The sequence below is a fragment of the Phacochoerus africanus genome, chromosome 9 (genome assembly GCF_016906955.1).
Source record: "Phacochoerus africanus isolate WHEZ1 chromosome 9, ROS_Pafr_v1, whole genome shotgun sequence".
Taxonomy (NCBI): domain Eukaryota; kingdom Metazoa; phylum Chordata; class Mammalia; order Artiodactyla; family Suidae; genus Phacochoerus; species Phacochoerus africanus.
The window spans coordinates 103148177-103172380 of record NC_062552.1 but is presented as its reverse complement, the minus strand read 5'-3'; the positions used below and the strand labels follow the sequence as shown (position 1 = coordinate 103172380).

The following is a 24204-nucleotide window of genomic DNA, read 5'->3' as shown; positions in this document are numbered from 1 at the left end:
CGACCTACACCACAGCTCACAGCAACACCGGATCCTTAACCCACTGAGCAAGGCCAGGGATCCAACCCGCAACCTCCTGGTCCCTAGTCGGATTCGTTAACCACTGAGCCATGACGGGAACTCCTGGACTATGCATTTTAAAGAAAACCTAATGATGCAAATTAATAATATAATAATGTTATAATAATTATAAGTTAGTAATGTGAACTAACTTTTAAGAGATTTGATGGTTATCTTTTTTTGAGTTTACTCACATCAGTAAGAACCAATACTAGGTAGAGGAAAGGAAATTGGAAGACAAGCATTTGATCTGTTTCTTTTAAAAGAAAAATAAAGGAAATACTGGCTTGTGGAGTAGGAGTTCGGTGTTGATGCTAAGTTGCCAATTTTCCTTGTTTTTGGAAATCTTAACGCCTTGATGCTTCCTTCTAAAGAACTGATGATCCTTGCTGAATGAATCACTGGTGTAGGTGAAGTTAGAACCAATTACGGGAGGAAGAAGAGACAACTCAGGATTCAGAGACCTATGGTCAGGTCTCTTAAGACTGATTGGAATTATTTTGTTTTACTTTTTTCAAAAAATGCTACTTGTATTTTTTTATACTCCATTAATTCACAATCTCAAATTCTTTTGTACATAACCTGCAAAAGGCCTTGTCCACCATATACACTTTTTCATAAACGTTTGACACTGATCAGTTTGGGGAACACTTATTGCCTTGCCTTCAGCAGTGACTGCCTTACTGGCTAACCTCTGCACCTGCCTGTCAATCCCTGACCCAGTACAAGTATTTCCTCAGCCCTTCAGCTCTGATAGGTCCCTGTACTGAAGGAGGACAGCAGGACAGTCTTTGAACAAATTAAACCCTTCTGTCCTGTGAGCTGGCATCCTTTAAAACTCAGTTCCTTAATTTTTTTCAGAGGCACTTGGCTTCTTTTCTTCCTTTTATTTAGGGCCCTCTGTTTCTGGTTGTGCGTTAGCAACAGTTCTTATAAATTCTTGATTATATTGAATCAACAACTTTAAGCCTTGGCCCCTGCTGCTTGTTGCACATCCTCCGGCAGTCCTCAGGAAATCCTAGTTCTTGGCATGAAATTAATTAAAAAATTAAGCTACTGCTGGGGCAGGGGGCTGATAAACAGTGCTTGTGAGAGGAATTTAGTGCAGCGTTTGGTGTTAACAAGAGCTGCTCTAGTTGCTAGAGAGAGAAATAGCAATAGTAATAATGGAAGAGTAGGTTCAAATGCTTGTATGCATTCTTGTTGGGGCCATAAAGAACCGAAGGCCTGCTTTGGATTGTATCCCTGGGGTAGGGAGAGGCAGGCCGGCTGTTCTGATGTTCATTAATTTGACAGTTGCCCAAGCTGAGCACTTTGCTATTTGTCACCAGTCTAACAAAACAGGGAATGCATCTAGAAGATGGGAAACCTAGTTCCCACCTATTTTCCTGAAGTGTTGCAAAGTTACTGAAGTCTTACTTCCTGAAAGATCCTTATAAATATCCCTTTTACAAGCCTGTTCACTGGAGCAGGAATGTACATTTATTTTCCTGTTCCTTGAATCTCTTAGGACCCTAAGGAAGATTTTTCTTATGCCCATTAGCTGGGCCTTAAGTGAAATGTGTTATTAAAATCAATCTACCCTGCCCTTTTTACTTTTGTTTTAGGTAACATTTTCAGATAAGATACTTTATAGTTCTTTCTCTGAGAGCCTGTGAAAAACATGAACAGATAAATTCAAGTTCCAACATGGAACTTGTGGTTTTAAAAATAGCTTCATTGATTTTTTTTTTTTTTAAACGTCTTATGCTCTATAATCTCCCTGCCGATATTTCCTTCTCTAGTCCCTTTTGGTATTTTAAGGTATTTTTAGATATAATGATCTTCATCTGTGTGTCTGTAGGTTTACATGTAGAAGTTAAAGAACTCAGGATGACCTTAAGGGTCAGTTGATTTGTGTGGCATTCTTTTGTTCCCCTTGCTCCTTTCCAGAAGGCCATGAGATGCTGCTCTTCAGATGCATCCTTGTGACAAGTACATAATTTATTGATCTAGAAAGTGCTGTGATGAAAGTTGAAAGTGTTGTCTGTTGCCTTCCCCCCTCACTTTGGAGCTATTCAAAGAGAGGGACCACTGAGGATTCAGAAAGATGAGTGAAAGAAACACTGCTTCTTTAACAAAGAAAACTTTATGACCTAGTTAAGAATTAATCCCTGTTCTGCCCAGCCCACATACAATGGTATCATCTAAATGTGGGGAAAAAAATCATGAAATAGAAGTTCCTCCGTGGTTTAACCTTGTTAATTATCAATAACATAATTGTTTCTGTTGGCATGGAATTCAGTTTCACCATCTCTACATTTATAAGATGCATAAGGTGAGCAAAAATTACCAAAATTTTAACAAGTACCAAATATTTGCTACTACTTATAGAAAGGGTTTTCTTTTTCCCAATTTTTACCTTTATTGACTCAGTTTTTAATTATTTAGTATGCCCTGTTCTTGAGGGAATGTATAGAGAGCATGACTACAAGATTTTTTATTCTAAGATAATTTTATTCTAGATTTTTTATTCTAAGGTACATGATTTTGAGCAATGTACATCATTTATGCCCTAGAAAAGACGAAAAAAAAAAAATTTCACTGGGTTTCCACTGGGCTCCCCAAAACCTCAGAGACTACAGTATAGTTCTTAATATTGTTGGTGTCAAATCTAAATGTTCACTTGCCAACTTCTTGGAAGAAGTGAAAGTTATTTTTGGAACTCTCATTTCCTGATTAAATGGAATCAGGAATCCCAGCAATTCTCCCCATTAAAGGATATGCTTTCACATGTAAGGAGTGTTCTGTTTATCTAAGACTTATTTAGTTCAGGAACATAAATCCAGGTATAAATCCAGCCTTCCTTATGCAGTTTCTCTGTGTGTGTTCTCTCCATTCAGCTTTACCCCTTTTAAAATGGAAATCAAGGGAGTTCCCGATGTGATTCAGCAATAATGAACCCAACTAGTATCCATGAGGACATGCGTTCAATCCCTGGCCTCACTCAGTAGGTTAAGGATCTGGCATTGCCATGAGCTATGGTGTAGGTCGCAGGTGAGGCTCAATTCCTTCATTGCTGTGGCTGTGGTGTAAGCCGGCAGCTGCAGCTCCAATTTGACCCCTACCCTGGGAACTTCCATATGCTACAGGTGCAGGCCTAAAAAGCAAAAAAGTTTAAAAATATGAATAAATAAATAAATGAAATAGAAGTCAAATCCTCTAGTTTCCAAAAGAACCCATCCTTCTAATTCAGCAAAAGTGTTAGTCCTAAGAAGTTATTATCTTGCTGGTGTTACCATATTTTTCAGGATTTTGATTTCAGTCTTTTTAGAAAGCACAGTTTCAGGAGAACCTTTGTTGTACATAGATATGATATCATGTTCACCTGAAGATGTTTAAATGTTTTTAATCCCAAATTGACATTTTCAGTAAACATGGAGCATTTGTTTGTGCTTTGGTATTATAGTCGTGTCACTTAACTTTCCTTTGCTGAATAGTTATGACTCCATTGCACCCTAATAATGTGAATTGTAATGTCCCATAGCTCTCCTAAAAGCCATTTTTTGAGCAGGCAATCTGAATCAGATTTGTTAGTAATACTTCATCCGAGCATTTCATCATCTTCTCCCTCTTGACAAAATATGTATGAGAAAAACTAACAATAAAACATCTAAGGAAGGAGTTCCCGTCGTGGCACAGTGGTTAACAAATCCGACTAGGAACCATGAGGTTGCAGGTTCGGTCCCTGCCCTTGCTCAGTGGGTTAACGATCCGGCGTTGCCGTGAGCTGTGGTGTAGGTTGCAGACGTGGCTCGGATCCCGAGTTGCTGTGGCTCTGGCGTAGGCCGGTGGCTACAGCTCCGATTGGACCCCTAGCCTGGGAACCTCCATATGCCGAGGGAGTGGCCCAAGAAATAGCAACAACAACAAAAAAAAAAGACAAAAGACAAAAAAAAAAACAAAAAAAAACCATCTAAGGAAGAAATGATTTCATTGGGAGAGTTCCCTGATGGCTCAGCAGGTTAGGGATCCAATGTTGTCACTGCTGTGGCTATGGTTACAGCTATGGTACAGGTTCAGTCCCTGGCTTGGGAACTTCCCCATGGCATGGGTGCAGCCAAATTAAAAAAAAAAAAGACTTTATAGGAATGAAAGTAGTTGCACAAATGAAACTGAAAATTTTTTTGGCCAGTGTTGTCTGATTTGTGCATTCATTTATATGATTTTTTTTTTTTTTTTTTTAAGGGAAGAAGGGAAGGGCCAGCCCTTTTATGCTTTCATTTCCTGCCTCAGGAAATGAAGGGCTTTAACTCCAAAGTACTGTTTAACACTTCTCCTAACAGTACTAAAAATGGTGTTTCTCTAGTTTTGTCTTAAACAACAAAGGCTAAATGGAGAATGCTTGAGTCTGCCCCTGTAATGTCTAGATGGTTTTGTTTTAACTAAAAGGGTGATTTTTGAATAGTAATTAGGTATATATAAGATTACAAAATGAGATATCAGAAATTGAACCTCATTCCAGTTTTTTCCCAGTTTATTTCCCAAGTACTTAAAATTTATTTTTTATTAAAGTATATAGTATCGGAGTTCCTGTTGTGGCTCAGCGGTTAGCAAACCCAACTTATATTCATGAGGACGTGGGTTTGATCCCTGGCCTTGCTCAGTGGGTTAAGGATCTGGTGTTGCCGTAAGCCGTGGTGTAGGTCGCAGACACGGCTTGGATCTGGTGTTGCTGTGGCTGTGGTGTAGGCTGGCAGATGTAGCTCCGGTTAGACCCCTAGTCTGGGAACCTCCATATGCTGTGGATGCAGTCCTGGGAAAAAAAAAAAATCTAAAGTATATAGTATCACTATAGATACATTATAAAGTATCATACTGTTAAGTGCAGACATCTTAAGCATCCAGTTCAATGGATAAATACATACTTGTCTAATCACCACCCAGATCACGTTGTACAACATTTTCAGTATCCCAGGTTATCCTGTGCCTCTTCCCAAATCATTCCTCTTTGCCACAGATAACCACTATTTTGATTTCTGACACTATATATTTCACCTATTTTTGAACTTCATATAAGTGGATTCTTACCTATAATACAGTACATGTAATGCTCTTTTAAATCTGGTGTATTTTATTTATCATATATCTTTGAGAGTCATCCACATATTTTGGTGGAACAATAATTCATTTTGATTCCTGTCCATTATCCTGCTGTTTGAATATGTCACAGTTTATTCATTCTGCTGACAGAAATTGGGTTGTTTCCTGAATTTGGCTATTATTAAGAATGACATTCTAATCCATGCCTTTTGGTATACAACCCTGTTGGGTATGTGTATTTAGAAATGAAATTGCTGAGTCATAGAGTAGGCATATCTTTAGGTTTAGCATTTATTGCCATTTTTACAAAGTATCAGTTTACAGTCTCACTGGCAGTATATTCAATATTAATGCCAACACTTGTAACCTTTCCAACTGCCTTTTTTTTTTTTTTTGGTCTTTTTGCCTTTTCTGGGGCCGCACCCATGGCATATGGAGGTTCCCAGGCTAGGAGTCTAATGGGAGCTGTAGCCGCTAGCCTACACCAGAGCCACAGCAATGTGGGATCTGAGCTGCGTCTGCGACCTACACCACAGCTCACGGCAACACCGGATCCTTAACCCACTGAGCAAGGCCAGGGATCGAACCTGCAACCTCACGGTTCCTAGTCGGATTCGTTAACCACTGAGCCACAATGGGAACTCCTCCAACTACTTTAAAAACAGCATTCCATTCCCATTAGGGAAATGAGAAATAGAAGTAAAATAGAGAAAGAAACATTATTTATTCTTACTGCATATTAGGAACCATATGATTTTATGTTTAATGTGTTTATTCATTTCTTCCTTTTGCCCTACCTTCTCAACCCAACTCAATATTTTGAGACTATTTACTTAATTTCATCCAAGAAAAAAATGTACAAAAGTGAACAGGAAAGAAGATCTAAATAAATGGACAGATAGCTGTGCCCAAAGTTGGAGGACCTCATATTGTTAAAGTAGCAGTCCTCCTCAAGTTGATCTATGGATTCAGCAACATCCCTATCAAAATCCCAGCTGTCTGTTTTTCAGAAATTGGCAAGCTAATCCTAAAATTCATATGGAAAAGCGAGAGACCCAGAAAGCCAGATAGTCTGGAAGACTCACATGTCCCAAAGCTGTAGTGACAAGACAGTGTATTAGTCCAAAGAATAGCAGTATTTTTCCCAGGGAGGCAGATTGTATCAGCATATCCAGAAAATCAAAGAAGATTAGGAGCTGTGTAATGGACTATAATGTGAGGGGATCAACTGACTGAATATCATTCATGTTTGTGTCCTTTATTTTGAAAGATTTCCGTGAACACTGGAAATGTTATTTTTGAAGTCGCAGACTCACACTCATTTTGTTGGTTGTTATGAGTTACATGAAAGCTCATCAGCTCAACTGAAAATTGCATTGTTGGAGTTGCTGTCGTGGCGCAGTGGAAACCAATCCGACTAGGAACCATGAGGTTGTGGGTTCGATCCCTGGCCTCGCTCAGTGGGTTAAGGATCCGACGTTGCCGTGAGCTGTGGTGTGGGTCACAAATGTGGCTCAAATCTGGGGTTGCTGTGGCTCTGGCGTAGGCCAGCAGCTACAGCTCCAATTAGACCCCTAGCCTGGGAACCTCCATATGCCACAGGTGTGGCCCTAAAAAGACAAAAGACAAAAAAAAAAAAAGAAAGAAAGAAAATTGCATTGCTATTTAAGCAGATAAAGTACATGCTATATTCTTTGAAGCCTAAGTTCTGAGTGGTTAGCACTAATGCTATTTAATACAAAATGCCTGCTGTCTTTTGTATTCTTTACATTATTCAGAAAACTTGTAGCTCATAGAATATTATCTGTTCTGATTGATCTGATTGTCTGGGAGGGCTTACAGAATTTTATTTGAATAGTTCCTTCGAACCTTAAGATTACATGGCTAAGAGTCCTGAGAAATCTGGATTAAAAATTGACAAAAATATTTCTTTTGAAAGTGTTGGAATGCAGTTAGTACAACGTCAAAATCTAGCAGTGGTTAATAAGTAAAAGTCTCAAAGTCTAATTCTCTTTTGTGAAAGTGAGTTAAAGTTATCAACATATAGTGGCTATCAATCCACAGGTAATTGTAATGTTCCTTCTTCCTTCATCCTCCCCCCTTTTAGGCTTTCTGTTTCCTTAAAAGAATTAAATTTAAATTTAATGATGCCATTACAACACATCAACTCTTCATATTCATTACTTCCCTCCTTAGTCGAAGACTAAGTTATCTGCTCCATTTTCTGGGACATTAGCTACACGTCCATGTTTACTTCCCGCGCCCTCTCTTTCATGCCACACTGTAGACCTTTACTGAGGAGAGTCTAAAAATCGCCTCAGTCTAACAAATCATGACTGACGAAGTCTGAAAAGACAGTCAGCACAGTAAGGTTCATTGGTAAAGTTCAAGAGAATCAGTACAGAGGTTTTTTCCAAATTGCTTTTATGTTTTTTTATCACCCTTAAAAGTAAAGATTTATGTTTGAAAAGTAGGAATGTTGACCTCTTATATTACCATCTGTGTCCTCTCTGAAGCAAGGATGAAGCCCTTTTAAGAGTTAGTATCTTTTTAAAAAAAAAAAACAAGGCTAACCTTTCTTTGTTTTTAAATTCGCGTTAGACCAGGTATTTGCTGCAGTTCTGCAGTAAGAAAACGCCTGGGAGGTCCCTGGTGGCTTAGCGGCATTGCCGCTGGCAGGGCTTAGGTTACTGCTGTGGCTTGGGTTCGATCCCCTGCCTGGGAACTTCTGCATATGGTGAGCATAGCCAAAAAAGAAAGAAAACTCCTTAGACCTGAGGTAGCAGATTAGACTTAAATACCATGCTTCTTATATTAATATGAACTGGTATTTCATATGATGTTTAATTCAAAATGGGTAACTATGCTGTCTTTAAAATTCAGTATCACTTTAGGAATAAGGGATAATCACTTTCCAATATGTATAGCTGCCAAAGCTAACTGATTTGTATCCACTTAACTTGGCTGCTTTTCCTGTTACTATCTTTGAAATTATTAGGTTGAACCAGAAGAAACTGCCTTTTTAAGGTTAAAAAGTCAAATATTAGCAGTTTCAGGGTTCAGTCTAGTAGTTTGGTAGGATAAATAGACCACTTAATTTCTGTGATTCACAATGAGCATCATTTCTAATTTATCCAGCACTGGTCTTAACTGTTCTCCTCGGTCTCCAGCCCCCTACTCACCGGTGATTATTGCAGTTTACTCTTCCAGATGAGTTTATTGAAGAACTACTTTCCACTTGTCTCATGCGTGCCCTGTATTTCCTTAGGCTCCCTCACCCATTCATCCCTATTCCATTCATTTACCAGTAAGTGTCATTTAAAAAGTAAATATAGGAGTTCCCATTGTGGCTTAGTGGGTTAGGAACCTGAGTAGTATCCATGACGATATGGGTTTGTTCCCTGGCCTTCCCAGTGGGTTAAGGATCTGGTGTTGCCGCAAGCTGAAGTGTAGGTGGCAAATGTGGTTCGGGATCTGGTGTTGCTGTTGCTGTGGCTGTGGTGTAGGCCAGCAGCTGCAGCTTTGATTTGACCCCTAGCCTGGGCACTTCCATATGTCTCAGATGTGGCCCTAAAAAGGATGGAAAAAAAAAAGTAAAATACAGATATTGTTACCCAATGAAGTGTTAAACACTTTAAAGTTTGAAAAATACATAATTTCTTGCCGTAGTGTAGAAGAAAAGCACTGAACTGGAGCCAACCTTAATCTGCCTCCTACTGAATGGAAGGCTTTAGAGAAAGTAGTTTAATATCCACAGGCCTATTTATTTGTGTATAAATTATAAATACAGTTGACCCGTGAACAATACAGGTTTGAACTGCCCTGGTCCACTTATACGTGGATATTTTTCAATAGTAAATACTACAGTACTACACAGTCCCTGGTCGGTTGAATCTGCAAATTCAGAGGGACCTCAGCTACGGAGGGTGGACTATAAATTATATGCAGATTAATCCCTGTTGTTCAAGAGTCAACTGTAGTACGTTCTTTTACCATATGCGTCTAAAACATTTAAAATCAAATGAAATTTAGCTGTTTAGTTGCTAATTATAGTAATTCTTCCCTTATTTGAGCATGACTAGGATGCTTAATTATATATTCAGGAGACTTTTTTTTTTTTTTTTAAGTATGGTTGATTTACAATATTGTGTTAGTTTCGGGTGTATAGCATAGTGATTCATTTTTTTTGCAGATTATTTTCCATTATAGGTTATTATAAGATAATGGGTATAATTCCCTGTGTTATACAGTAAATCCTTTTGCTTATCTATTTTATATACAGTAGTTTATGTGTTAATCTCATATTCTTAATTTGTTCCCCCTCCTTCTCTGTCCCCTTTGATAACAAGTTTTTTGTCTGTGTTGGTGAGTCTTTTCCTGTTTTGTTTTTAATTGAAGTATAGTTGATGTACAGTTTTTCAGGCGTATAGCACAGTGATTCAGTTATACACACACACACACACACACACACACACACACACATACATCTCTTTTCAGATTCTTTTCCATATAAGATATTAAATACAGTTCTCTGTGCTGTACAGTTGGTCCTTGCTTATGTATTTTAGATATAGTCGTATCTATCGATTAATCCCAAATTCCTGATTTATCCTCCTCCCCTTACCTTCCCCCTTGGCAACCATAAGTTTGTTCTGTCTGTGAGTCTATTTCTATTTTGTAAATAAGTTCATTTGTATCATTTTTTAGCATCCACATATAAGTGATATCATGTGATTTTTGTCTTTCTCTGGCTTATTTCACTTAATGATATCTCTAAGTATGATAATCTCTAAGTACATCCATGTTGCTGCAAATGGTGTTATTTCATTCCTTCTTGTGGCTGAGTAATATTCCACTGTAATATTTATAAATACCACATTTTTATCTGTTCACCTGTCAGTGGACTTTTAGGTTGCTTCCATGTCTTGGCTGTTTTAAATAGTGCTGCTGTAAACATTGGGGTACATATATATCTTTACTGATTAGAGCAATGAAATATATCTTTTCATCTTTTCTGAATATATGCCCCTATAAGTCATATCATACAGTATTTCTCTGTCTGACTTACTTCACTAAGCATATTATTCTCTAGGTCCATCCCTGTTGCTGCAAATGGCAGAATTTCATTCTTTTTATGGCTGAATAATACTCTGTTGTATATATATTTCACATCTTCTTTTTTAAATTTTTTTATTAAATATTTTTATTTATTTATTTATTTCAGAAACCACAGTTGTGTATGTGTGTGTTTTCGCCTTTCTTTTTCTTTTCTTTTTTTTTTTCCTTCTCTTTTTGTCTTTTCTTGAGCCGCCTCCCTCGGCATATGAAGGTTCCCAGGCTAGGGGTCGAATCAGAGCTATAGCCACCAGCCTACGCCAGAGCCACAGCAATGCAGGATCCAAGCCGCGTCTGCAACCTCTGCAACCTACACCGCAGCTCACAGCAACGCCGGATCCTTAACCCGCTGACCAAGGCCAGGGATTGAACCCACAACCTCATGGTTCCTAGTCCGATTCGTTAACCACTGAGCCACGATGGGAACTCCTATTTCACATCTTCTTAATCTAGTCATCTGTTGATGGACACTTGGGTTGTTTCTATATGTTGCGATAGCATAGTGCTGCTATGAACATTGGGGTGTTTGTATCTTTTGAATGAGTGTTTTCTGTTTTTCCTGCTATATACCCAGGAATGGAATTGCTGGATCATAGGATAGTTCTATTTTCAATTTTTTAAGGAACCTCCATACTGTTTTCCATAGTGGCTGTGAGACAGTCTGCATTTGGGACCCTTTGCTGCTGTGGCTGCAGAGCTTGCACCTAGACATACATCTCCTTGAGCAACAAAATACAAAGAAACTATAAAGGACTAAAAATAACCGTGTGCATGCTCCGATGGGGCAAATTATGGGCAAGAAGATACAAAAAAACCCTAAAAACCCAGCTGCCATTTCTGAAGAGGACAGAGCAAGAGCAGGGTACTACACCTGCACACAGCAACACCTGCACCCAGTACGACCGGCACACAGCACCACCACAAGGTTGAGCAGACCACCCCAGTCACCTCTCTGTCCTGACCCCTGGACCCATTCCTACTCTCACCCCATGTAAGGAACCAGCTTGCCCCCACCACCCCTCGGGGAGCAGTCGAGTGAGCAAGGGAACCCATTGCTTGTTTTTGCTCCTCTCTGCTACAGCACGTACCCCAATAAGGTCTTGCCTGGATTTCTTGCCTGGTCTCCTATGAATTTCAGTTGATTAGGGAAGGCCAAAGAACGCAGGCTAGTAGCAGCTGTACCAGCCTATTCCCACCATTATCAGGTGTCCAAGGGTTCCCTTTTATCCACCTCCTCTATTTAGGAGAGAATTCTTTATGATCCAAACTTTATAACTGCCCAAATGAAGGTTGCTAATCTCAGCTCTGATGTCCATGAACACATAAATGGATAAACAAAATGTATATCTTTGCTAAGGAATACTATTCAGCAGTAAAAAGGGTATGTAAGTTGTGAGCTTTCAATGCCTATTCTCCATATCTTCCAGTTAAATATATATGAGTGCTACTTTAGACGGATTTTCTTCTGGGACTCTTATTGTCAGGGAACAGATTGCACTGAATGGTTCCTTTTGTTATAGAAAACTTGCTTAGAATGATATAGCAATTCGTGGAAAAGTTAAGGTCTAAATCTCCTAACATTTTTTCTTTTCCTCGATAATTCTGGAATGAGAAAAATAATTTTAACAGCAGGTAGATAGTTTATGATGAGAAAAAGGTAGCAAGTTGTAAAATAATTAGTGGTATAGGAAAAATTAATATGCACTAAATTAGCAAATGTGCCACCCAGTTTTTTAAAATCTTTAATAAGCTATCATTTATGTACAATAAATTCACCAATTTTAAGAGTATAATTCCATGAGTTCCAACAAATGTGTACAGTCATGAACCCATACCATAAACAGGTGTAGATGTTTTTGTCACTGCCAGAAAGATCCCTCTTAGCCCTTTGCTGCCAGTCTTCTCTCCACTCCCTGGCAACCACTAATCTGTTTTCTGTTGATGTAATAATAAATGAATTCACAAGTATATCATCTCTTGTGTTTAGCTTATTTCATTTAACATAATAGTTTTGAGGTTCATCATCATTTTCGCATGTGTCAGTTGTTCCTTTTCTTCCTCTCATCATCATGTTTCCTCTACCTGAGTGTATGGAGCATATTTATATAATAGCAACTTTAAACCCTTGTCCGCTTATACTTTGTCATTTCTGCCTGTTTCTATTGATAGAACCTTCTCCTGGTTGCTGGGTCATATTTCCTGTTTGAATGCCTGGAATTTTTTATTATACGTCAGACATTATGAATTTTACGTTACTAGGGGCTACATTTTGTTGTATTCTGTTTTTTTGGCCAGGGCAGCAGCAGGGGGGTGGGGGGGATGCCTGTGGCATGTGGAAGTAAAGGCCAGGGATTGCTGTATTCGTTTAAGTAATAATGGAGTTTGTTCTTGGAATCAGTTGGAACCTTCTGAGACTTGCTTTTAAGGGCTGTTGGGGTGGGCCAGAGCAACTTTTAGTCTAGGTCTAATTTAGCTCCACTACTAGCGTGATTCTGAGGTCTTTCCATTTTGGTTGGTAAAAATGCAAGCTGTTCCCATTTCTGAATGCCAGGAATTGTTTGGTCTGCTGCTTTCTGCTGGAGCTTTCCCCAGCCCTCAGGTTTCTTCTCATGTGTGTGCAGATCGGCACTTGGCCAAAGGCTCTTCTGTGGATCCCAAAGGTCCCTCTGTGCACTTTCCTCCTCTCCTGTTGTGCTGCCCAATAAATTCTAGCCACCTTGGCTTCCCCGGCTCTATCTCTGGTGTCCTCAACTGAGAAGACTGGTCTCCCTATCCCACCCCCAGCAGCCTGGGACCTGTCTCCAGGCGGTACAGGGACAATCCAAAGTCTACCTTTTTATTTCTCTTCTCTCCAGCTTCAGTCCTACACCGCCTCTGGCCCAGTATCTGAAAACCATTGTTTATATACTCTGTCCAGCTTCCTGTTCTTTACAAGCAGAAACGTAAATCCAGTTCCTGGTACTCTATCATGGATAGAAGTGGAAATCTCTTATTCTAAATGTAGAGTAAGCATGTGTTGGTATTTCTAAGGGAAAGATATATGTCAGAACTTAAGTGATGCACTTCAGAGGTCACACTGACCTAGTCATAGCTTTGTGTACCTCTCTGGTCAACTTGAAATTATTTATATAGAGAGTTTTAATTTAGGGTTATGGCTTGCTCTCTGTAACAGAACAATTGTTCTTAAATGATCATAAAGTCAAAACCAGGCCAAATAATTTCGTGAGTTAGCAGTTAGAGAAATATATGTCTTAATCCATTTGTGTTTAGGGACATGAACAAAGGAGGATTAAAAATATGGTTTTAGGGGAGTTCCCATCGTGGCGCAGTGGTTAACGAACCCAACTAGTATCCATGAGGACGCAGGTTCGATCCCTGGCCTCGCTCAGTGGGTTAAGGACCTGGCATTGTCATGAGCTGTGGTGTAGGTCGCAGACTTGGCTTCAATCCGGCCTTGCTGTGGCTGTGGCTGTGGCTGTGGCAATAGGCTGGCGGCTACAGCTCCAATTTGACCCCTAACCTGGGAACCTTCATATGCCGCAAATGCAGCCCTAAAGAAAGCCAAAAAAAAAAAAAAATACGGTTTTATGTTATATGGATATGCTATTGCTAACTGATAGAAGTTTTAGGGAAATGGTGACGTAAACTCGTAAGAGGAAAATGTGGAGCTCTGGATGGCTCTGTCTCTGGACTTATATGTGAAATTACTTGGAGCACAGCTTTTAGAATGAAATGGAAGTTGAACAACCTATATTCTAGTCTCAGCTGTGCCACCCAATACTGTGTGATTATAGGCCAATCACCGCCTTTGAGAGTCTCCTAATATATAAATATATAAAATGAAAATGATAATAAATATGCTACCTACTGCAAAAGGATGGTCGAGTGTTAAATGAGATAGTATTCATGAAAATGTTTGAGGATGCTAATGTGCCGTGGAAATACTAGTCCTTTGGCTTTATTTTGTACATTATTATAAAATCTGCTATCAACACCTGCTATCCCAGAATACAAAAGCAAGATATATTTGTTTCTATCTATATTCATACAGTTTACTGTGCAAAAATGTTATGTTGAAAAGAAAGAAACAGACCGATTGATAAAATAGATGAGATTACTGTCTTTTTCCACTCCTTAATTCTTAGTATTATTTTATTTCTCTCTCCGTGATTTTCCAGGCAAAGAATGTATACAGCAGTTAGCCGAAAACACCAGGTATTTCAGGAGACGTCTAAAAGAGATGGGCTTCATCATCTATGGAAATGAAGATTCTCCAGTTGTGCCTCTGATGCTCTACATGCCAGCCAAAATTGGGTACTTTTTTTTTTTCAGATTGCATATTGGTCTTTTATTAGACTTAAAGTTTCCCGTGCTGTGAAACTCAGACTTACGTATTTTATTGGGGAAAATTATCTTGTCCTCATTATGTTAACCTTCATTTGCTCGATGTGCCATAGATTAGATAGTGAATCCCAATTTGTAAATGATGTGAACTGTTAGTCTTTCATTAAACAAACATCTGAGTGTAATGCACTCTTCTAGGGGCTTGAGATAGAACAGTGAACAAAACACAGAAATAAAAATCCCTGTCCTTGTGGAGCTTATGCTCTAGTGGGGCAAGGGTCAGAAAAATATAATAAGTAAGTAAATTATGTGATATGTTAGAAGGTATTAAATATTATGGGAAAAAATAGAGCAAGATACAGGGTATTGAGAGTGCCCCGTAGGTGGGAGGTTACAGCGTTAATAAATGAGGTGGGCACGGTGAGCCTCAGTGGAAGGGAAGATGACATCTGAGCTTGAATTAGCTGAGCAAGTTAGCCACTCGGAGGAAGACGCTTCTGTGCAAAGGCCATAATGCAGTAACATACTTAGCCAACGGAAGACTAGCAGGAGGTGAGTGGAGCTGGAGTGCAGTGCCTAAGGCGAGCCGTGAGCCGTGAGGTCAGCTGTGTTATTGCACAGTTACCAGATGTGCACATTACACCAGCCTTTTTGGCTTGTGCAAGGTGTACATAATGGAAATCTTTGCCCTAGAATAGCTTTCAATGTATTTGAGAAGTCTAGATGTAAAACGAAACCAAAATATATTTGAAAATCTAGTATTAAGTTAGTATAATTAGTTTCCAAATAAGTATGTGCAAAATTATACCAGAGATATAAAATAAAGGAGTTATCTGCTTAATATAGGCTCAGTTAAAAAAAAAAAAGCACATCTTTGAGTTCCCTAGGGGCCTTGCAGCTGGGGACTCAGTGCTGTCACTACTGTGACTTAGGTTACTCCCGTGGCCTGGGTTGGATCCCTGGCCCAGGAACTTTCACATGCGGTGTGTGTGGCCAAAAAAAAAAAAAAACAAAAACGCACACATCTTTTCAGATCTGTGAGCTCTGACTTGATCTTAAATACAAAATTGGATAAGGATCATTTCTCAAGTTTAATTGAACTCATTAAAGGAACAAACATCTTTATTCATCTTTGAATCCCTAGTACCCATCACAGTCTCTGGCATTCAGTAAATGTTTATTACAGGGAATATAGGAAGGAAAATTAAATCAGAGAACCTGGAGATATGGCGATTCCAAAGATAGTAAGGGGAAGATTGGGAAAGGGTGCTCATTGAGGAAAAGCGAGGAGTTCCATTTCTAGCAGGAAGTCCTATGGGCATTTGGCATTATGGCCTTCGGAAGAGATGGTAGGAATGAACCAAAAGCAAAGGTGTAGGATTTCCCTCATTCTTCTCAACGTGGAATTATCATAAATAAGCTCAAAAAGTTAGCTGGTCTGGAGGACTGACTTAGTCCGGAAGCCTTTCTATAGAGAGGACTTTGTCTGATTTAATCTACACAGGTGAACCTGACCGTGGACATTATAATAAAGATTTAGAGAGAATTCAAATAAAGCACTAGACAGTTTGGGAGCATGTGCCAAAGATGCAGGGCGCTCAGGCTTGGCCTGACCCAGAGGAGACACATTGAAGATGATGTACTGGTCCTGGAAGGAGTGGGGAAACCTGGGGCTGTTACCAGGGTAACTGAAGTGAGGGGGATTTTTTATTCTCAAACAAATGCTTTAGACAGCTAAGGGAAGAGTCAGAAAGGAATTAGGTAGGTCTGCAAGAGAAAAGAATAAAGAATAACATAATTTTGTAAATAAATTTTTTTTGGTCTTTTTTTTTGCCTTTTCTTGGGCCGCTCCTGCGGCATATGGAGGTTCCCAGGCTAGGGGTCCAATTGGAGCTGTAGCCACCAGCCTACGCCAGAGCCACAGCAACGTGGGATCCGAGCCTCGTCTGCAACCTACACCACAGCTCACGGCAACGCCGGATCGTTAACCCACTGAGCAAGGGCAGAGACCGAACCCGCAACCTCATGGTTCCTAGTCGGATTTGTTAACCTCTGCACCACGACGGGAACTCCGTAAATAACAAAATTTAACATCAAAGTTAGAATTTTGTTAATTAGGCAAGATATAGATGTGGCATAATGTCACTTGCCTCGTTTGGCTTGGGATGGGGGTTAAACAAGAATCATGTAGTCTGGGTGGTCCTCTGAAGGCTGGAAGTGAGCTGGCCAAAGGAAGCCCCAAATTCAAAGGCAGCCCAACACCCAAGTCCATCAAAAAAAATGCCTGGTCTGAAGGGCTAATGTTCAGCCTTTCCACCGGCAGAACGATGTCCATGTTACAGCAGGTCCTCTGCGTCCTTGATCTTAATAATTTTCTTAAACTGCCAAGCATAACATTTCAAGGACCAGGTTTTAAACTCAAGTTCATTTTGAAACCTCTGAACCACTGTTACATGTCAGGGACACCTCAAGGCTACAGTTGCAAATTACTTTAGGTAAGCCCTATTAAAAATTGGTCTCTGCCAACAATATTCTTTCACCTTTGTGAAGGAAACCATTTGGAAGAAGACCACTCGGGATTGAATAAAAGAGGTCTTTGTGAACTGACAGGGGTTTTTTTTTTGGTTTTTTTGTTTTTGTCTTTTTGCTATTTCTTGGGCCGCTCCCGCAGCATATGGAGGTTCCCAGGCTAGGGGTCGAATCGGAGCTGTAGCTGCCGGCCTACGCCAGAGTCACAGCAACTCGGGATCCGAGCCGCGTCTGCAACCTACACCACAGCTCACGGCAACGCCGGATCCTTAACCCACTGAGCAAGGGCAGGGACCGAACCCGCAACCTCATGGTTCCTAGTCGGATTCGTTACCACTGCTCCACGACGGGAACTCCTGAACTGTCAGTTTTAACTTGCATAGAGGTTAGAAGAAATTCCTAATAGAAGTCTCTAGTGTCTGGATCACCCAGGAGCTTAAATCCTTCGGGACTGCAAGACTTTCGTACCGTGTGCTTTATTATTCTTCCTGTTTTCTTATTTCCCCTCTGCAGCGCCTTTGGGCGGGAGATGCTAAAGCGGAATGTCGGTGTCGTTGTGGTAGGATTTCCTGCTACCCCAATCATCGAGTCCAGAGCCAGGTTTTGCCTGTCGGCAGCTCATACCAAAGAAATACTTGATACTGTAAGTAGATCATCTGTTGATCCTGATGTTCTTTGAGCACCTAAGATATTTACTGGTAAAGCAGCGGAGGGAGTACGCAAGGCTGCTTACAAACAACAGCAAAACTGTTAGCATCATCCACCAGACCCCATGTGATCAGGGCTCTGGGGAGTTTTCTGGCTTCTGGCTTCAGCTTATTCCACCTTCTCCTTTATTACATTCTCTACAGCTCGATAATTCTCTTTCTGCTCTAGCTGTTTCTCCTCTAGGCTTTCTTCAGTGTTGTTCTGCCTGTGGAATTTTCTCTCTGGACCCTCCTCTCCCCTTTGCCTGGCTAACTGCAACTCATTCTTCACATCTCTGCTTAAAAGAAACTTGCTCAGGGCTTTTCCCAAACCCTCTTGCAAGATGTTTCCTGGAATCTTAAGACCCTCCCTTAGGAGGCTGTTTACACCTGTAATTATTTAATGGCAGTCTTTTCCGTTGATAAATCTTAAGGAAGAACTAAGTCTGTTTTTCTGATTCTGTATCTCCTGAACCTACCACAGTGCCCAGCACATAGTAGGGGCTCATAATTATTACTGAATGTAAATACTTATGGTCTCTTAATATGTTCTCATCTCTCTTTTTTTTTAACCTTATGGTTCCTAGTCAGATTTGTTTCCACTGCAGCACAACGACCAGGAGGGGAATTCCTACACTGTGTCTTCTAACAACAGTTTTTACTCCTGATAACTGTACACATTCATGAAACAATTTAGGTGTAACCAGGATATCTCAGTAGGTTTCTGTTGCCAACTAACATGTTTGCCAATTGAGAGTTCTAATCTTTTTCATAAGATCTACTTGGAGGGATTATTTGACTTTGCTTTCCCTTTAGCTTTTTTTTTTTTTTTGTCTTTCCGCCATTTCTTGGGCCACTCCTGTGGCATATGGAGGTTCCCAGGCTAGGGATCTAATCAGGGCTGTAGCCGCCGGCCTACACCAGAGCCACAGCAATGCAGGATCCAAGCCGCGTCTTCGACCTATGCCACAGCTCATGGCAACACCGGATCCTTAACCCACTGAGGGAGGCCAGGGATCAAACCCGCAACCTCATGGTTCCTAGTCGGATTTGTTAACCACTGAGCCACGACGGAAACTCCCCCTTTAGCTTTTTTTAAGCATAAGGTATATATTTTTTTTTTACTGGAAATAGGTTTGTTGAAGTCATTTTGTCTTATGGTTTTTTTATGGAAGAAAACATGAACATTATGAGATACAAATGAACTTTCATTTATTAATGGGCCCTATGGCATGAATAGACAATGCTATAAAATTGACACAGAAAACTAATCCTCTAGAGCTAATAAACATATTCCGCAAACTGCAGAGTAAAAGATAACATAAAAGAAATTAATGTATTTCTGGAGTTCCTGTCATGGCTCAGTAGTTAACAAATCCAGCTAGGAACCATGAGGTTGCAGGTTTGATCCCTGGCCTCACTCAGTGGGTTAGGGATCTGGTGTTGCTGTGAGCTATGATGTGGGTGGCAGACACGGCTCGGATCTGGCGTTGCTGTGACTGACTGTGGTGTAGGCTGGCATCTACAGCTCTGATTAGACCCCTAGCCTGGGAACCTCCATATGCCACGGGTGTGGCCCTAGAAAAGAAAAAAAGAAAAAAAAAAGACAAAAAATATATTATATTAAGTGAAAGATGATACAGAAGACCACATTTATATGAAATGTCCAAAATAAGTAAATTCATTGGGTCAGAAAACAGATTGGTGGTTGTCAGGGCCTAGGGAAAGGAAGAATGAGGATATGAGTATGGGGTTTATTTTTTGAGATGATGATATTTTCAAATTAGATAGTGATGGAAGTTATACAACTCTGAACTGTAAACATTTTAAAAGGTAAATTTTGTGGCATAAAAAAATTGTATATCAGTAAAGCTGTTGTCTTAAGAATGGGACGTTCCCTGATGGCTCAGTGGGTTCAGGATCCAGTATTGTCACAGCTGCGGCGTGGCTTCAGTCCCTGGCCTGGGAATTACTGCCTGAGGAGGAGGATGGAGGACTCATTCAAATAGAACTTTGCCCACCACTCATCTGTGCCCTGGGTTACAGAGTGCGTGGCCTCTGGGGGTCCACAGTAAAGCAGGTCCCCAACAATAAAAAAGAGAGAGAGAGAGAAGATCAAGATTATTAGCTCAGGTGGCACAGCTCTCCTAGAATATTTTCTTTTTCAAGGACTATACTCAACCCTATAGTTAACGTGCTTTTTCCCTGTGATCCCATCTTACCCTGTGATCCAGAGATTCAATGTAGACGACTTGTTAACAAATGGTGCTACTTGTCATGGTTCCTTATTTCTAATCTAACCAGGTAAACCCCACATCATGGTTAGCAGTTTCTAGTTACAGTGTCTTTTATGTAAATAAAACCTATTCATCTGAGATACTCGATTTTGGGATCAGCCATAAATAATTTGATATCTAGATCCCTTTGGGCTACTGTGGGTTTTATCCATCTCTATTCATTTTCTTTTTTATATTGATGAAAAAATAATCAGGTTCTTCTGAAGTTAGATTCATCAGTGTCTTTACTTTGTGATCTTAGTAAGTCATATATTGTTTTAAATTAATAAATTCTATATCAGAGGTCAGGGTAGTAAATGGCTAATGGCTTCTCCCAGCTGAAATTCAATCTTAAATTGTTTCCATATGGAGCTTTTAATGAAACTTCTCAAAGGCGCCACTGTTCTGATAGCATATTGAAGTCCACCTCTTATTTCCATTCTATATTTTTCACATTTGGCGTGAAGAATTTTTTTTTAATGCTAGCATAAATAAGGAATACTATTTATTGATGGGTTTTTTTTTTCCCTCTCTACAAACACTGATTTTTAAAAGTTAAATTTAAGAACAGGTATAGAATCTGTTTACTCATAATCAGTGGATTCTCTTTTCTGAACTAGAAGGTGTACATTTTCATATGGACTTAAAACCGTGAAAGTGGACGGAAGAGTTGATGTGTTGGAAATTAGGGAGAGTCACCCTCAGGCAACAGGACTTCTGCTCCTCACAGTACCTTTTCTTAGTCGAATGAGATGGTGTCTTAGAGTCATTGTCTCCAAAGCTGAGGTCTGTAGACACCCTAGGCAACACCCACAAAGCCTGCATGCTGCAGCCAAAAAAAGATAATCTCTCAATGTTAGGGTTTGGAGGTTTTATTTATTTATTTTTAAATTAATTTATTTATATATTTTCTTTTTTGGCCACCCTGCTCTGAGCTACAGTTGCAGTCTAGGCTGCAGCTACAGCTTAACCCATTGTGCTGGGTGGGGGATTGAACCTGTGTCCAGCACTCCAGACACACAGCAGATCCTGTTGCACCACAGCAGGAACTCCCAGGGTTTGGAGGTTTTAAATCAGACCTGAGTTTAAATGTTGACTCTGTTCTTTCCTTGCTGGGTTCCACTTTTTCTTTTTGGCCACACCTGCGGTATGTGGAAGTTTCCAGGCCAAGGATCAAACCCGCATCACAGCAGCAACCCCAGCCACAGCAGTGACAGTGCCAGATCGTTAACTCACTGCGCCACCCGGGAACTCTCCACCTTTCCTTGCTAAGTCTGCACAGCAGCCCACTTCAGAAACTCTCTTCATCTTGCATCTAGGAAGCGTCCCAGTGCAAACTCCTCATCACTTTTCTGGTACTGTGATAGCAGAGAGAGCAAGTGCTAGAGCCTGAAGGGAGAGATGACAAATTGTAGCCAGCCTGGCAAAGTCAGGGTACACTTTCTTCTACCAAGCATATCATACTTTGATGAATCATACCCTTTACCCTGCACCCCTGCTCTTCACAACCTATTCTTCGTGGTCAGCCTGCCGTCCTTCTCAAAAAGCAGCTCTTTCCACGGCTGGACTGTAGTCTGCTCAGAGTAAATGCACTGGACGCGGTCCCACCACAGAATAATCTTACCACGATTGTTTTTAGGAAATTAAAGCACCCAAGGGTGCCTTCATCCTCCTGGCTCTGACTAACCTCTGCTCTGTCTTGTACATTTTAGGCTTTAAAGGAGATAGATGAAGTCGGGGACCTGTTGCAGCTGAAGTATTCCCGTCATCGGTTGGTACCCCTACTGGACAGGCCCTTTGATGAGACTACATATGAAGAAACAGAAGACTGAGCCTTTTTGGTGCTCCCCTTGAGGGCCTCTCCCGCCCCCAGGACAGCGTGTGGCCTTTCTGAGCCAGTTCCAGGAACCACACTTCCGTGGCCGACTCACGTGCAAGACATTTCCTCAACTACTGACGGTGGCCACCTCCACTCTAAATGGCATTTTGTAAATAGTGAGAAACTGCTTCACATCCTTCCTTTGCTACAGTTCACCATTTAAAAAAGAGGTGACTCACTTTGCTTTTTTGTGCATTAAAAAGTATGTTTTATTTTTTAACTACTCCACTTGTGACATCACGCTGACCCTAGCCTGCCTCTGGCTAACCTCGAAGGCCGTTTTCCTCTCCCAGCCACTTCCCAGACGTGGGCGCATTGAAAGGTCCTGCTGGCCCTGACTCTATGGCCTCAAGACTCCGCTGGCCCTCCTCCCGGGGAGCAGGTGCCTTCCACTTACTTCCAGTCCAGGTCTCAGAGGTTGCCAGCCTTGGAATCTTTCTTTAACCTGCCGCATAACCCAAGTGTTTTAATGCGTCTTAAGTTTATCCATTTGAGAAAAACAGTAAATGCTAATCCTGCTGAGACTCCCCCTCATTGTGTGACCCTCCCTGGCCAGGAGCCTCCAGGGATGGGGCTTAGTCCATTCTCTTCTGGTGACCAGATGTTTCTTCGTAACTGTCAGCATCTGAGGGCATGTCCAATTTCGGGATTCTTCCCAAGCTATAATCCTACACTCCCACCCCTATTTAAAACACTTAAATTGTTTTAAAAGCACCCACATCCCACCCCAGTCAGACGTCTGTGGTGAAGCTGACTCGCACCCCACTATTCTGAGTACAAAGCTGCTCGATAGAGTGACTTGTACTTCTCTGGGGTAAGAGGGCAGGGGCCGTGTAGAAGGAATTGATGGCTCCTTACAGTGTCTGTGGTTTAGTTCTTATTACTTTCACATTTTCAAAATTGTGACAGCCCCTCCCTGGGTCTGGGTCCAGATTAGGACTTAAACTGATGAAAGAAAATGTTGGTAAATTCTCTGCTCAGAAATCATTTATCATGTTCCTAATTTAAGGATTAAAGTTTTTAATTTACTCTTTTTAGGAGATGACCCATTTAAATATCACTGTCTGTGTGCTGGTTCTCCTTCATTCTTGATGTTCTCACGCAGTTCTAACCTGGCATTGGGGGTCTAGAGGCGCCATCTCCTTCTGCTACCACCCCCCACCCCTTTTCCCTTGAGAAATCCCAAACGTGTTTTTCTGTGCTAAACTGGGATCCTCTGTTTTGACTTTTCATACCAGGTGAGGGGACTTCTTTCAGAGAGCTTTATACTGTTCAACCAAAGAACAAATCTGAAAGTCACCATTGGAAAAGTTCCCTTTATTGCTTGTTTTCTGTTAAGCTTAAGTGAAGAGAACTCTTGACTTTTTTCCTACCCAAGATCAGCTTGTCTTTTAATAGCCGTCAAATATCATGGGGGGAGGGATTGGAAACAAAATGGAAAAACATTGTGTGAAAGTTTTTGCACGTCATATTTTTTGAAATTATTCCTTTGATTGGTAAAAACTCTCAGCCCAGATTCTCCTAAGCATCTCGTCATCAGCTGTGGTATGTTTGTGCAGATACATGTGGTGGAGGATGTAAGCAATGCTATTATTGTTTGTGAAGTTTTATTTTCATGTCTTTTTTTGCTTGTTAGGGCCGCATCCATGGCATATGGAAGTTCCCAAGCTAGGGGTTGAAGAATCGGGGCTACAAGCTGCTGGCCTACACCGAGCCTTGTCTGTGACCTGCATCACAGCTCACGGCAAAGCTCAGTGAGGCCAGGGACTGAACCTGCATCCTCATGGATACTAGTCGGGTTCCTTTCCACTGAGCCATAACCGGAACTCCTGTTTTCATGTCTTAAGTTACCTTTGGTCACTCTCAGCATCTGAGAGCCTTAAGCCCTTGAAATATTCTAAGGTTTTATTTTACCTTTGTAAAGAATAGAAAAAGGTGAATAAAAAAAAAAAAACAAGTAGAGATGCAGGGACTGTATTTAGCATGTACAAGTTGAAGTAAAAAAAGATACCACTTGGTGGTAACTAAGTAATTCGTCTTGTAAAATAAAATACATTAACCTTTCCCGCACATCTAGGTCCTCACCATAGACACCGTTAGAACACTAGAGAGCTTTTGCACTGCAGCTGCTATTTCATGGTAGAGGGTCCATGAAAAGTCATAAACATCAAGCAGTAAACTTACCAACTAGTCGTTTCTTTTGGCTTGCATGAAGTCACTGTAACTTAAAATG

General features: G+C 40.7%; 1 protein-coding gene across 1 annotated transcript in view; it reads left to right on the top strand.

Moving 5' to 3' along the window:
- Positions 1 to 23429, top strand: part of SPTLC2 (serine palmitoyltransferase long chain base subunit 2) — a 92571-nt gene extending 69142 nt beyond the window's left edge. Inside the window, exons 10-12 of the mRNA XM_047794588.1 lie at positions 14436 to 14571; positions 17644 to 17773; positions 21805 to 23429. Coding sequence (XP_047650544.1) covers positions 14436 to 14571; positions 17644 to 17773; positions 21805 to 21924 — 386 coding nt within the window. The 3' untranslated portion in view covers positions 21925 to 23429. The remainder of the gene's footprint in view (positions 1 to 14435; positions 14572 to 17643; positions 17774 to 21804) is intronic.
- Positions 23430 to 24204: the final 775 nt, after the last annotated feature.